The following is a 16,517-nucleotide window of genomic DNA, read 5'->3' on the forward strand; positions in this document are numbered from 1 at the left end:
GGTGGTGGAAGCATCATGCTCATGAATTCAGTAATTGTTGGTGGCACTAGTGCACAAGAATGTCAGGATAGTGAAAACTGTGGAGTACTTTCAAATTCTTAAACTTTAGATCAACCTAATGTCTTGATTAGGGGTCTGCAACCTGCGGCTCCAGATATGCAGGTGGCTCTTTGAACCTTCCACAATGGCTTGTAATTATTTTGCTAAAACAGTGCAGAACCGACTTTTTTTTTTTAAATTAGAGATATAACAAAAGCACAATCCACTGAATTTCTACCACAGAATGACAAGTACAAGCATTTTACCATGACAAGCATGCTTAATCCTACCAAGACTCAAACTGGAACTGTGTTTTTGTCAAATCATACTAAGGTCAAGCTTTAAGTGTGGTCGAGCAAAGAACAAAGAAATCATGGATTTAGTTGAGTGAACAGGCTCGTCTCACTGTGTTCGGCTCCTATCAGGTCGCCTACGGTTCCTGGGAACGTGTTGGGCTGCTGTGGGCTCAGAGGCCCAGACTGGGTTAGCTCTGATGGGTTTATACCCCCTTGACTTTCCTGGGGCAACCTCACCAAGAGGACTGGTGAGGTGCCCTCCCTGGCACCTTGGTCGTTATGAGCTCTGGGATCAGAGTCTTGGGTTCCCGGCTTTGCCTGAGGTAGGGAGATGGTTAGGCGGTTAGGTCAGGTGTTTCAGCTCCCAACCTGTGGTTCTTTAGCCAGGGAGCCAGTACTCCTGTGCTTCTCTGACAATCTACCTCTGCGTAGGGCATATTTCTGCGTAGGGCATATTTCTGCCCTGGGGTGGTGCTTACTTCTGACTGCCTGGAGCAGCTGCAGCGGTCTGGGACCTTATCCACCTGTTCTCTGCTGCTCTCAGGTGTCGAGTGCTGCAGGCTTTCTACTGTTCTCACCACCAACAACTGTGTAGCTTCAGGGGTTAGGCTCACTCACATACACACACTCAACCCAAAGACGGTTACTTCTACACAGATGGTCACACATACACACACACCCATGTACTGACGCACAAATAATCAAAATTGTTGAAGGTCATACAAACACAGTATTACAGTAAAGTGGTTGTCTACTTTGATGCTAGATGCAGTCTTGATTTAATAAAGGCAATTACGATTCTGTCTAGAGATATCCCTTTTGTACCACAAGACTGCTCCGGCACTATATACGTCTAAAATGCCAAGAGAGGACGCAAGAAAAAAAAAAAAAAGATGAGCACGCACACACACAGAGACATTATAAGCCAAATTCAGAAATAGTCTGTAATTATTTCATATCATTTAGGGTTTATAAGTGAAAGTTGGGAAAATGCATCAGCCCAGATTTTTCTCATCTGTGAGTTGTTTTTAAATCTGTTCCTTTTCTCCAAGAGAAACGCTTTGAACAGTGGGAAGAGCTTTTTTATCCAGGCTAATCTTTTATCTGTAAGACAACCTGCCGGTTAGCTTAACTGTGTTCAAGTTACCGTGGCTGTGTGTCTCGATAAGAAGTGAACCACTTGTGTGACACAGAAAATCTTCAAGTATCTCACAAAGCTTTAAGTTCTGCTGCAATACAACAAAGGTCGGTGACCTTAGATTTCAATTTGATATAACAGCCTGAGTCTTCACATAAGTGTTTCATTTAAGATTCCTGATCCAAGTAAGTGGATTATGTCAGAAAATACCTTAACCCTAGCCCGACCCTTTGTAGAAGTTATTTTTTAAAAACAGGGATTTTTTTTTTTAAATACACATTTTAAGATCAATGTCATAACTAAATTACGTGGGCAACCATACCTCAACTGCAGTGTCATACTCCGAGCCGTCAAGGAGAGTTACTTTGACAGGGACGGTCTTGAGCCGTTTGGTTGTTTTCTGGGGTGACCTGGAGGCTTTGCTGGGGGTTTTCTCTGAGCTGTCATCCAGTTCGCCCTGGTCCTCAGGAACCTGGGAGAGAGAAAACACACCTGAGAGAAAGAACAGGGATCCAACACTATTCATCTAAATACAGTAACCTGAAAAATCATTTGTACACCTTGAACTATTGAACATTTTGATGCATCACAACCATAAACTGTGACAGATCCACACATACTAATACAGCGAGTCTTTTTTTTTAGGTTAGTTAAAAGAAAAAAAAACTGAAAAGTGTGGTGTGAATTTGTATTTACACCATATTAACTGGATGGCTAATGTGGCCATCTAGTTCAGGTGGACGGCCATGGCTTGGTGTCATCCTCTTTCCAACTGCGGTACTCCATGAGGTGTTCAAGGCTTAAAATGTTGTAGTATGATTCAAACCTGCATTAAACTTCTGCTCATTTTTCTCCCTGTCCTTGTTCTGCTGCCTTCCTTGACCTTCACGGTGCCGTTTTGTTCACCAATGTTCTCCAACAGGTCTCTAAGGCCGTCACGCAGCTGCTTCAACTATACTGATATTAATTTACTTAAAATTAGACACGTTTTTTTCTAAATACACCCACTCAAGGTGATTGGTTCAACCTAAATTTACTTATCGGCTGAATAGTGTTGAAAACAATTGCATTGAGCCCTTCAAATGGTGTGCGTGTGTTTTTTTTTTTTTTTAAACTTTACACTCATGCACTACATTGATCTTTCACATGGAATCCAAATAAAACACATCCGAGTTTGTGAAGTTAATGTGCAAAAACTTCATGGTGAAATAAAATTTTGATTTTCAGGAAGTGTTAAGTGTTTCTCCCAGCAAACAATTTGGTCTTAAACATAAAAGATGAATAGCAAACGCATGGAAAGGTCAGCCGCTGCTTTAAGATGTTAGTTATTGGCACTGACAGAAAGGACGAGCTGTCTTGCATATCAACTAGAAAGCTGGAAGGGCCCTAAGTGATTGAGACGACTACAGCTGCTGTGAGTTAGACAATGCGCCCACCTGATTGGTCCTCCTGGCGTCACCCTCCATTGCCGTCTTCATTTCCCCTGCCAGAATCGCCTCTGTTGTCATAGAAATGGATTACAGCCCTGCAAACTCACAGAAAAAAAAAACAAAAACAAAAACATAAACAGTCAACATCAACTCTTTTCCAGCAACCCCAAAATCAGTATGAAGCTTTTAGTGCTGTGAAAAGTCAAATCGTCCGACGAGCTCAATTAGACTCGAGACCCGTGAGCCAAATGCTTTCACATCAACAGACAGCTCCCCGAGTCTCGACTTCCACTGACATTTGGTGGCGGAATGACTCACAGCAGAGATTATACCTGTAGCGACAACTCGTTCAATTTCCTCTACAGCCGACAGCTACTGCCAGAGAGGCTTTAATTATCCCGTGCCACTATCCGGTATTGGTCTCCTAATGTATCTGTGGTCGTTGCATTGTGCACCTAGCTAAAGTGTATAGCTCAGTCGGGCCTGGCTTGCAGCCTCCCACAGGAGCACTTGGCTTGAAGAGCACTGGCTTCAGGACGCTCTTTTCTCACGCTAGTAAAGGAGATAGCATAAATTACATCAGCCCGAGAGCCCTGCAGCGGCACACTGAGATAGAGAATGAAAAGAAGACACCGAGGAAAGAGAGGACACCGGGAACGTGTCTAAGGATGAGACAAGAGAATAGAGGGAAGAGTTTAAGTCGAAGAAGACGAGAGTTTAAGAAGCATAAGGATGTTGCGACACGCCGGTGAGGAGGAGACAGAGGAAGCTTATCGCTTGAAGGTGACCAGACTCTTGGAAAGCAGCGTTTCTCCAGGTTACACGTAGGAAAATGGCTGATGTCCAGAATCGCTTTTATAGGCCAGAGGAATGAATTATGCGAGATAAAGGGCCAGAACAAATTTAGCATTACAACAAAAGGTGAAGAAAGGGTCACAGGCTTTAGGGAGGTTTTAAATACTGCTGTGTGAAGGTATTTTTCACCTCAGATCTTCCCCCTATACTTAAATGCTTCAGCTTGTCAAATTTTAACATCAGACAGAGATAACCTAAGTTGATACAACACACGGTTAACAAATCAGGATTTTATAAATAAAGGAAAGAGTCATCCAAAGTACACTGGCCATACGAAAAAACACAAGAACACAAAGACTTGTCTGACATTAACCAAAAAAACACTTTCAATCTCCCCAAGATGTTAAAAAATGCATTCTGTGGGCTGGAAACCTTGGCAGAATTGAAATAACTTATTATCTCTACTACAAAATTGTAAGGGACAGAGTCCCGTCATCAGTGATCTCAAACATACTTCGAGTATGCACCAGAAACATGACCGAAAGCACAACAGAAAAATCACCTCTAAATGGTTAAAAAAGGCAAATTGTGGCTTTGACATGGTCCATTCAAAATCCAGACTGAAATCTAGTTGACTACAGACCATACTTTTTAGCAGCTTATTGCTAAAAACGTAACTTTAAACAAATCAATTCTTAAAGGGAAAAAAATGGGTCAAAAGTTCTCCACAAAAATATAAAAGGCTCATTGCCAGTTCTAGCAAAACACACCAAGGCAGAGGAAGGAGGGAACAACCAGCTATGAGCCATAGGGTGCTACTACTTGTTCACAAAGCAACAGGATTGTTTTGACATCTTTTTCTCTTAATAAATCCTAGCAGAGGTTTTTGCTAGCAGTTACTTTTCAAGTTAAATTGAACAATACATCTCAACATTCTGGTTTGTTTTGGAACGTTTTGTTTATTACAAACACGTGGTAGTGATCAAACTTTAGTTCTCCATTAGTCCTACAGTACATGTTTGTTCTGGTAAGCTCAAGTTTTCTCATCATTACTTATACATTTATTAAAGGCATGAAAAGGAACCATGACTAATTACACTTAGAGGCCTTAATCTTCTTAAATTACCCGTTCCTGCTAAAACATTTTGTTAAGCAACATAAATTTTCTGCATCAGTGCGCATCATTAGTTTACAGTCAACGATGATGTAAAGTGGCCACCCACTAGCTGTCATTTCCATAATGTTCCAACTTTTCTACTCCAGCCAGTAGGAAAGATATCAATTAGGAGTCATGAAGTGCTTCTTTTAGCTGGAGTTCCCAGTGTGACAATAAGTAAAGCTTGGCTTCACACCTGGTCCACATGACAGAATTTCCAAACAAAACTCGAGCAACTACATTATTATTTTTAATCAAGCTTGACAAATGTGTCAGCAGGTTTTGTTCCACGTTTCTTTTAGAGCTCTGGGTAAGTTTACAGTTTTTGTTGACAGATACTGCAATTGTGTGTACAGGCACGTCTCGGAGAATTAAACATGTTGGAAAGTAATTTTATATTTTTGTCACTAAATGCAGAAAGTGAAACTCAAACTTTATATATCCTGTATATGTTGAGTTAAAGATTTCAAGCTTTTATATTTTATAATTTTTAGAATTATGGCAAACAGATAGTAAAGATCCAAAATTCAGTCACAAAATCAGAATATTACATCACAGAAATTTTTTTAAATGATTTTTTTTTGTGCGTGTAAATATTATGTATTATGCCTACACAATCATGGAGAGAACTGCTGACTTGACAGATAAAGAAGACAGTCATGTAGAATGAGGACAAGGTAATTGTAAAATAAGTAGGTTCTTCACAGTGTGTTGTACTCAGTCATATCCACAGACATTATGTACAAACAAAGTTTGTTTGAATGAAAACCTGAACTTAAATTTTAGGTGAGGTTCAAATCAAAAGTATGGGGTGGTTAAAAAAAAGCAACAACTTTCAAATAAACATTTCAGAGGAGCCAAAGAGGGTAAATACTTTGATTTTTATAATGGCCAGTAAGTGTTTGTCAACAAGAACACAGCATGGTATTTTTTTTTTCTTAAAGAGGATGCCCCAATTAAAACATTTTTTCATTAACCTGTTTTTGTGTGTGTGTGTGTGTGTGTGTGTGTGTGTTTGTAGTTTACAAGGCTGTAGCACAGCGTGTCTTTACTTTAATGATGAATCAGTTTTTTAGTTTGCTGCATCAAAGCTGAGAGCAGTCTGGCTCCTGAAAGGCAGCAGATGCCACTCTTTTCAGATTTCCCTCGCAACTTTAAAGAGGCCGTTTGATTCATTTATTTTTGGAATAACATAATTAGCTGCAAACCACTATAATTCTTACAGATGAAAGTCAGCTCCACACAGAGATTAAGAACATTTCTGATGCCGATTACAGAACCCCATTTTTCTTTTTTTTCTGAAGACTGATATCTTTAGAAAACGGGGGAGCAACAAGCCAACATTAAGACCAAACATTGGGAAACTGCCATGTTTTCTTGTGTGAAGCTCTCAGTCAGTGGTCAATATTCTGCGAACATAAATTTTCCAAGTCTCCCAAGTGATTTTCAATTGGATCCGAGTCTGGACTTTGACTGGTTCATTCTAACTTGACCTAAACCCTTCCTTTGTTGCTCTGACTCAATGATTAGAGGAAGCTCCGGCCCAGAGCTTCAAACGGTCCGGTTTACCCTGCATTTTCCTCAATCCATTGTTTAAACATTAACCAGGGCTTCTCAGTCCTGCTAAAGTAAAGCATTATCACAGCATAATACTGCCACCCCCATGTTTGACAGTGGTAACGGTGTCTTCAAGGTGTTGTGCTAGTTGCCCACCACTCATTTAAAAAAATTCAATCTGAAGGGATTGAAACGTGCAGTTTACTAATTAGGTGATTTCTGTAGCCAATCGGTAGCATTCAATGTTGTGCTGGTTCACCACATATCGGTGAAAAACAGTTTGTGTTAGCAAGTGAAAAAGTGACAAAGTTAAACAGGTGTAAAATTATTGTTGCAAAGCACTTGTTGAGAAAATAAATTTAAAATAAGCTAGTTTTAAAACTTAACATGTCTTGATTCAAATGGCCTAAATGTGGTTTTGAATTTAGTAATGTATTCTGACTTTTTGACCTTTATGTTACTTGTAGTTACAGCAGATGGTTTGCTAGGATCGTTTGAACTGCCTTTTGTCTGTGGGAAAACAATACAGTGGAAGTTCTAGCTTTTCACACTCATCTGTGAAAGGCCGTAAACACGACAGGGGTTTCTGGCTTGAGAGAGGGTCAGAGATAGCTCCTGGTTGGATGAGCAAAGATACGCCTTGTTTGAATAAATTAAAGAAAAGAAGATAAAACGTTCTACACAGAAGTAACAAATCAGATTTGCTCTTGCAACTCTCCAAAGATGTCTTTGCATGTCTTTGCTTTTCTTCTTCTTTCCATTTATGTCAGGTAAATGAATGTATGTTTCTGTTGTTCTGCAGTTTCTGGTGTAAGTTTGTGCATTGTCTTACTTGTAAGTTTATGCATTGTCTTATATTGGATTAAACTCTGTAATTCTGTGACGTCAACACGCATTGTTGTTTTCCTTGTGGCCTCACGTGGCTCGCCGAGAGGACCTGGGATCCAGAGGAAGAGAGAGAGCCAAACTTTTTCCAAAGTTAACCTATTTTAGTATTTCTTCCTTAACACACTGAATATACAATAGCAAAAATGTGGTGAGCGGCAGAGCCAGTGAGTGTAAATTTCAAGTCCATTGTTTAATCGCAACACTTATCTTTTATCTCAAATCTGATCTCTTTACGACGTAAGCCGTATAGATATTTTCACTGTAAGACAAGCTTTCATTGTCAACCTCAATGGAGCAGCTGCCAGAACAATGTGCCTGTGAATCACAACGAGACTCGAGTAAAACCCTGATGACTTCAGAGCTCTCGTTTCACACGTGTCGCAACTGCAAAGTTAATTAATTATTTTTATTTTGGGGCCCCTTTATGAGTCAGTCACTCCAGGTCAGTTCTGGTCTCTGCGCAATTAATCATCTGTGTGAGAGTTAATGGAGTCTGAGACGTGTGAGGTGCTGAAACTCAAAACTCTGCCAACAATCAGGCTCCCTTTAAAAAGGTCTAATGCTGCTAAATTAGCTGGGTTTTCATTTTTGATGACAGTTCTAAATCTTAGACAAAGCATGAAGGGATATCTGTCAGGTGTTAAAAAGACTTAAAAAAAACACCAATCTAGCATGGGAAAGAGTTAAATATGAATAAATTGAGCAGTAAAAGCAGGACCTAACCTAGTTTACAAAAAGGTTAATGACAGCAGTGCCTAGGCCAGTCAGAGCTCCTAGCATTACAGTTTGAAACATGGAGGCATGACAGACACAGCAATGAGCGGACATTCAACGCAACGCCTCAGAGCTTTTGTGGCTCCTGTTTGTTTTATTAGGCTTTTGAGAAAATTAAGAAATTCCCCTCAGATAGACACTAGCTAGGCGAGCCTAGCTAGCTAAGCTAAAATTTTTAGACAAAAGGATGCTAACAAAGCTAGCGTAAATGAACAGAGCACAACTACAGTTTCGGTTTTTAATGTTTTCTGTGAAACTGATATTTAACCATCATTAGAAGGCAACACACCAGTTAATAGTCTTGGCCACTTTATTAGGTACAAATCATCTAATCACATGGTAGCAACTCAATAAATTTAGGCTACTAGGTGCGGTAAAGACTACACAACCATCAGAATAGGGCAGATAAGTAGATCAAATAATCAGTCATTACAACCAAAGTATGTGCAATGCACCCCTGAATGCACAATGTGTCCAACCTGGAATCAGATGGGCTTGGTTTTCATATTTTGCTCTGAATGCTGATGTTTTGAAAAAATGTCTAACATATCTCAAAGCATTATAATTTCACTCCACAGAATAAATATACTCACATTAAATGTTTTTTCCCCCATTATATTACGAAACTGCAAAAAAAAAAAAGACTGATTTATATTGAGCCCATTAACATCTTTATCACAGACGTCAACAAATCAAAAAGGTGCTCTCTCTTGATAATTCAAGCAAAATATCTACATAATCTGTAGCTCCTGGCCAAGTTTAGGGTAAATATGTGCTTATATGCAAGGATATACATCCCATAAGTCACTCTGGCTGGGAGTAAGCATGAGTCACTTCCCCCTCCTCCTGTGTAGACTCTCTCTGTATAGGAGTGTACAGATGGTCCCACACTGTTGCATACTTTTACAGCTTTTTTCCCCCCACATCAGTACAGTATCTTTTACAGTCAAGGCGATAGTCTCTTCTCATCAAATATTTCTGCTTTCTGTTATGGCCTGTGATTTAGCCCCATGCAACCAGGGCTAACTGTTACACAAGGCTACATTTAGCCCTATGCCTATAAATATTAGATTAGTTTTTTGATCAGTCACATTTATTTATTTTTTTTTTCTTTTTGACAAGCCAAGATTAAAAAGAAAAATCCCTTAGACATACACGTCATTCTCAGTTACACACATTAATTCAACTATGTTTCACCTTCACAGATCCGTCTCATTCAGCCTTCAGTACAGTGCTGTGAAAAAGTATTGACACCCTCCTAGATTAAACCTGTTTGGTTTAATTCTGAATACTTTCTCGACTAGAGTCAAGTTTGTTTACTTAGCTTTTGCCTCACAATAAACGATGTCATTATTTAAAAACAGATTTTAACTCCGGTCATCTTGATCTGATTTTTAAATTTGTTTGAGCTGAAGCATTTAGGAACAACAAAAAAGCAAATACGGGTATCCCTGCATCTTCAAAAATGGCTTCTCTTGTAAATTTACACGTTAATCATTTTCTGTAACAGCTGCCGTCTATAACCATGTGTAAAGTCTGTTAACCTCTCACTCAAAAAAAAAAAAAAAAAAGGCTTCCAACTGCAGGAGTCTCAACGAACATAAAGAAACAGACTGCGCCCAATATGGTGCAACAAAACCGTCATTGTCTGCAACAGGCCAGGTTAGATATACTGCCAGATAATAAAACACATGATGGCTGATCATCTGGGGCGAAATAATGTCAATGATGCATCATTTACTACAGGCTTCCCTGAGCACATTTGTCTTCATGTCATTTCTCAAATAAAGACTCTGTCAGTTTAGAGGCAGGCAGCCGCCACTTGCCCACAGGCCCATCCTTCATCAGTGAAATGGTGGGAGAAATTTGTCAAATGCAGCATTTAAAAAAATATGTCACAGCAGAGCACGAGTACCACAAGTATATAACAGCTTGTGGATATTTCTCACCTCTCTAACGCAGAGTGCTGTCAGGAAACAGTGCATGTGTTGCAAGAGTAAAGCGTTTGTCTACTTGCACAGCGGATCGGCGAAGGAAAATAAAACTGTTGCGCACGTGTGAGAGCCAAACTGCGAGAAGCAGCAGTCTGCAGAAGCAAGTCGACAGCCTATTCCACCGTCGTCGCACAACGACCGTTTGAAAAATATTTCGACTCCCAAATTGTTCTGCAAACTTTTTTTTTGTTCTACTCTGCTGTATTTTAAACAATGTAGGATCAAAAACAATAAGCCAACAGAGATCCTAAAATATCCCATGTCCCTTTTATTAAATTTAGATCTCTCATCTGCATATCCAACCAACGGGATGCAGCTGACTGATTCAGATTACCGCATTTAGATCAAAGCTCCTGTCTGAATAAGTAAGGATGAGTATTTGCTATAAAAAAAAACATCAGAAGAGTTTTTTTTATAGCAAATACTCATCTATCTCTATCTCTATAGCTAATGATATAGAGATATATCATAGATACAGTATCAGCTAAATTACTACCACAGGATAAGTCGCCTATTGTATGAACTAATTGCTGAAAATTCCCCCCATGTGATCTCTGACTTTCCCATCTCTGTTTTATAATCAGCTTCTCTTGCTTATGGTCTGAGCATCCAGTTCATCAATCCTGGGGAGCAGAGGACAGCTCAGTGAACCCAGATGAACTCTGGTGAGGATCAGTGGGGTAATATGACTGTAGAGTTGTCCTTGTTCAAGATAAACCAAATGCAAACATTCATTAAACCTGTGGCCCTCAGCAGTTTTCGAAGGGGACCGAGTAGTACAACTCTTAAGTCGGCTGCAAATTATCGCAAACAAGATAAATTATGTGACATGGAAATCAATGAGGCTGCAAGTTCAACCTTCCAGGGAAAGTTCCAGGTAGCTAGGCTGATTTTAGTCAGACTAGCTACCTGCAAAATGCTGAATGCAAAAAGTATCCGCATTCAGCACTGGTCATTATATTTCAGCATTTCGAATACTTTTTTAGCCCCTTTATAATCGTAAATGAGAAGACAGTTTGAGTGATGACTGGACTTAGCATTATCTGCTTCATTACCACCTGGAGCAAAAGAAGGTGGGGAAATTGTGCACATTAAAAGCGCCAGAGCAAGAAGTTTGAGGTGGGTCACTGTAAAGTTGAGCTAATCTGATTAAAACAAATCAGCCAGTGAAATCCCTTAAAACATGAGCTGTCAAAATGCACAATTTGATTTATGAGATTAATATCCAAAATGTTAATGAGCTCATAAATGAAAGAGCAAACATCTTCAGCACTGTCCCACAAAGCAATTCTTGCATCCATTTAGTTAAATAAATTGTGCTGGGACATGCAACAAGATCGGAGAAAAGTGGACTCGCAAAATGGATAAGACAAGAAATGACGTGCAACTGCTAATGGTCTCCACAAACTTGTACTCTCACTGCTAAGACCTCATCGGCACACGCAAACTTATGGTTACCCAATTACGGGTCACCTCACTCAAGTATACATTTTTTTTGTCACAACGTCACAGTGGGCACTCGCTAACTGGCTGTTTATTAAGAAGAGAAGAAGAAAACAAAACTGAACTGAAAAAGAAAAGGCGATTGGTCATCAGGAAATCAATGCTGGTTTTTCTTTGTCCTCAAATTTCCACAAGTAATAAATCAGACACACCTTTTCACTGCAAACTACAAGCATCTCTGTCTGAGCTGCAGGTTTGTAGCGTACAAGCAGCAAATTCTTAGTCAATGAAAGCATTAATCAAAAAGATGACAAAGTTGGAAGCTGCCGTTAACTCCTTGCAAAAACATTTTAGAGAATCCAAGCTTACTGTGCACAAAGTTGCCATGACAGTCAGTAATTTGTATACACCAAAGTAAGTCACAGGGGACAACAATAGCCATTTGCTGAAGTAATTCAAGTCTGCATTCAATTACAATTGCATAAATTACAAGAGAGTATTTGTAAGTCCCCAAAAAGAAAGTGTAAGTCAAGTCCTAAGTCTGTTGCTTTAAGTTACCACAATTTATTTGATCAAAACACATTAATACTTTTACATGAAGCCAATTTCAAACCGGAGAGTTACTAACTCACCATTTATTCCAATTCTGAACATTACTATTGACAAAATTATTAAATATCGAGTGTGTTTAAATAAAACGAATTAATCACAACCATACATGCAGGAGGTTATATTTATGAAAACAGAAGGCTTCTTGGTGATCCACCTACTGACGAAAAATTGGCCCCGAAATATTGCAGCATTTTACATTTCAAGCCATCATCAAATCTCACCTAGCGGTTAAAAAAGGCAATAAAAATCTTACCAAGCAATTTTACAGTGGACAAGATGATAATGCGAGAGTGCAGACATCAAGTGCTTGTATATTAGAATCATTACCAACCGATAGAACAAGTCAGCAATTTGTGATTGATGGAAATCATTAAAAATGTATAATATTCACAAGCATCCTTTAAATGAGGACAAAAGGGGTGTTTCCTGCAAACTCGCAGTAAAACAGTTCCTTCTTACACTTCAGTGTTTTAGCAACCTTCACTTTCAAAGTCAAATGGAAAGAAAAGCTTCACTCTAAACCAGTGACAGGAAAATGACAGGCGCCATGCTGTGCTGGCAGCAACACCCCCTCCCCCCAGCCCCCCACCCCCACCCACCCACCCTCCTTTTCTGACCAAAGTCGGGAGTGACGCCACCAACAATACTTAACACAAAGACATCAGACGAGCCTGTTTAATATGCAGTTACCATGGGAACTCCAGCCTAACATCGTCTGTCAAGCATATCAAAATAAGATAAAGAAAATAACAAGAGAGAAAGAGAGAAGAGCCTGTGGGGATTTATTTGGCTGCCTGACACATACACATGTGTGAAAGAGGGAGAAAGAGGTGAACCATCACATGGCACCGTGCTGAAGGATGTGACAGTTCATGCAGAGATAGGCGCACAGATGTGACAAGGTGGAGACAGTGGTGGTGGTATGAGGATGGCCAAGAGATATTATAAAAAGATTGCAATTTTGAAAAGATAAAACATTTTTGAAACAACTGAATTAATTGTCTGACAGCGGCGAGATGAAAATAGATGCTGTACAAGGATCAGTTAGAATAAAAAAAAAAAAGGCTACAAACCAATTAAAACAAAAAGATACAATGGTATTGTCTGTGTATAATTAGCAGTTTTATTTACAGCGTCATCAAAAACTAACAACTTAGGTTGAGGCAGACAACCATTCCTTCAGTCTCGGAGCAGAAAGCAAATGTAGCCAGACTCCGTTAGATGCTGAACAACAAATAGGTTGATAAATATGTCTGCCTACCTGTGTTTTTTCCAAGGCAAATTAGAGAAATGAAAATTAATTCAAGCCTTGAGATTTGAAACTCGTTTACACAGCATCTCGGCCTCAAAATAGTTTCATATTATAAAATAATTTTCAATGTAAAATGAGATGAACAATAAACCCATTTAAACTAAATTCACTAAACATGAAGCGTCTGTCACTAATAATGGTCATGCCATTATTTTAGGACTGTTTCCCCTGATTCCAGTTAGGATTAGCAAAATTATTTCAGTTTTATAAAAGCCTAGACGATGGAAGAAAGATTTTTTGAGTTTTTTTCGTCATTACCTTAATTTGCATAAACTGACATTGCTATGCCTGTAAACATTTTTGAAAAAGTTTAAATAATGTTCCTTTATTGGATTCTAATAGATTCATTCACAGCATTTTAGGCAATTTGAGATTTTGAATTTGAAGGCCAGCAGCTCAGGAAGCACACCAAAATGAACTAATCAGCCGAGAGGTTAAAGTTGTGATGCAAACAGGTTGTCCAACTAGAGTATGAGTATACAGCCACCAAATTGCTTCAGCACAAGAAAGTAAATCTTGTGGAGCGGTCGACACAAAGCTCCGATCCAGGGTAGAGTATAAATGGAGTGTGAGCAAAGCAACCTGCAAACCTGACCTGTTGCACCAGTTTCGTCTGGGAACAGGGACAAAATTACAGCAAACTATTGTAAGAAACTTGAGGGAGAATATAAAAAATGATAATTCAGTGGAATCACACAGTTTAAAAGGGAATTCTATCAAATACTTAAACTAATGTGTCGATGGATGTTAAAAATTAACCACAAAAATACCCTCTCTCAAATTTAGAAAATAGAAAAATGTTTGGTAATCCTGACCTACCTAAAACAAGAAGCACCACAAAGTCGGGGACCAAGGAGAAAAACTTTTGATTTTAACTCCAGCTGCATTTTGTAACAGTAAACTAGATTACAAAAAAATTGCTTCAAATATTCGGTCATTAAGACATGAAATCTGAAAAATTTGTTATTCAGTCTTTGCTTTGGTCAGATGAGAGCAAAACTGAACTACTAGATATTTATGCATCTACATGTGCAAATGGAACAAAATGACGTGATCTGTATCGAGTGGCAGATATCTGCTTTTCTTGTACAATACAATAAAAAAATTGAAAAATTAATAAGTGTTATTTGATGGCGAACTTGAAGAGATAATTCAATTATTCGACTCAGCAGTGGCCAATTCTTTAAAATAAGATAATCATTGAGCTTCAAAAGACTTGGAAGGTGCCTTCGTACAGCTGAAAGGAAATTATCCCATTATTAAAAAGAAGTTCTCTCCACAACAACTAGATGAGTTAAAGGCATTCTTACTGGAAGAGGTTTTTTTTTTTTTTTTTTTTTTTTACAAAGGAAACATGAGATTTTGTTTGAAGATGTCTAAACTTTCTCAGATGTGAAACAAGATTCTTTGAAGAGATAAAGCCATTTCCGGCTTGCATCAGAGCAGTTAGGACAGAAGAGGATGGAAAAGAAAAAGGCTCTACAGAATCCATCAGCTAAGGTTCACCTTATCTGTTAAACAGGGAGCAGTGGGATGCAGAGGGCATGCTGCCAGTGGAACTGGGTCACTGGTGTCCATTGATAATGTGACTGTCGATGGGAGTGGAATCATACTTTCTGAAGTATACGAGCGGTAAGAAGGCATCAGAGTCTGAACGGACGCAGATCAACGTGCAACGATTACCTGAGTAATCTACCGTGAATCTACCGTAGTTCCAAATATATATATTTTTTCTCCACTTAATTTCGTCACAACTGTCAGCAGAATTTTCCACAAGTAGGAGCTTAATAAAGACTTTTTTTTTCATATCTTACAGGATTTCAAAGACGGATAGTTTCGCATTGCGGGACCTGAAAATAAAACCTCTAATCTTACAAAATCAACTTTGCTTTTCTCTAAAAATGTAAATCCGGCAACACTAATTTTAGGAACACAGCATGTCTGCGACACAGTCAACTCGTATCTTCTCATACGCACTGAAAGCCATTACTTTTACTTCCATTCGCTATGATGGGTATCAGCAATGACGTTGATATTCTTCAGAAAAATTTTTTTAAAAATCCATTACTGCAGGTGTTAAAAACCCGAGTGTCTCATCTTTGCGATAGCATGTGATTGGCCATGTAAATATCCCCGTGTCAACCCCATGTTGCCATTCATAACTTTGGAAATGGTAATTTGTGCATCTTTTGCAGTCATAATGCACAACTGACAGTTTATTGCATGCTGTTATCTTTGATATGCCTTTGAAAGCTCCTCTGACTTGAAAGTAATTTGAGTTTATCCAGTGGAGAGCTCCAGATAGGCTCTCTGCTTGAACGAGGTTTTACAAATCAATCATAAAATGCCTCCACAAAGGCCTTGAGGGGGGAACTGTATTAAAGTAGCCTTACCTTAAACAAGCATGCTCGCTGAATCATTATGCAAAACAAAGCTGCCTTCTGAGAATATATTGGCTGGAACATAGATTGCACCCTACCTTGCCTGGAAAATTGAAGAGCATCACTGCCCGCGTACATCTACTATATAACTATCTGACTAAGTTTGACTAAGTAGTTAAAAGAATGCATGCCACTAAAAGACACAGAGCTTTTCCGTCGAAACTGGCAAAGGGTTTCGAGAAAGGAGCACCACTCCGTCCGCACCTTCGTAACGGACATCGCGGAGGTTAAAAGTGGAGCAGGTGAAAGGAAAAACAAGATGGGAGGATGCACAGAGAGTTCAGAGGCATAGATGGACAGATGGATGGGTTTCAGATCTAATTTGCCCCCCCACCACCTCCACCTCCACCCGCCGCCTCCTCCTTTTTTCTGACTGCCTCAACAAACTCGGGAGTCTGGGAGATTGTGTGGCCTGTGGCGAGGCTGCAAAGGAGCCAGATCCCGAGGGCTCGCAGTCTGTTTGACTTAGAGGAGAATGAACAAAAGGGGGCATTAGTGATGAGAACCGACAAGTCCACTTGTTTGTGCAGTAAATGTGGAAACACAAACTGCTGGATGCCCAAACCGAACGTCCTCTGCTACTGCAGGTTATTTAATGAGACATACTTTGCTGCCGTACCTTTCTAGAATGCAGCTTAATGC

At 39.3% G+C, this 16,517-nt stretch overlaps 1 protein-coding gene across 7 annotated transcripts in view; it reads right to left on the bottom strand.

Moving 5' to 3' along the window:
• The window catches only part of LOC106945159 (band 4.1-like protein 1), a 46,563-nt gene that overhangs the window by 27,738 nt on the left and 2,308 nt on the right, over window positions 1-16,517 (bottom strand). For 6 of the 7 annotated variants that reach the window (XM_015028628.1, XM_015028627.1, XM_015028626.1 and 3 more), the window contains exons 2-3: window positions 2,910-2,998; window positions 1,796-1,945 (exon numbers count right to left, since the gene is read on the bottom strand). In XM_015028628.1, the coding sequence (XP_014884114.1) occupies window positions 1,796-1,945; window positions 2,910-2,981 (222 nt within the window). In that variant the 5' untranslated portion in view covers window positions 2,982-2,998. Of the gene's footprint in view, window positions 1-1,795; window positions 1,946-2,909; window positions 3,006-16,517 lie in introns of all 7 variants that reach the window. The other variant, XM_015028624.1, reaches the window with a different exon arrangement.

This window comes from Poecilia latipinna, unplaced genomic scaffold (assembly GCF_001443285.1).
Source record: "Poecilia latipinna isolate Pla-1442-1.1 unplaced genomic scaffold, P_latipinna-1.0 Scaffold131, whole genome shotgun sequence".
In the NCBI taxonomy this organism is placed as follows: Eukaryota; Metazoa; Chordata; class Actinopteri; order Cyprinodontiformes; family Poeciliidae; genus Poecilia; species Poecilia latipinna.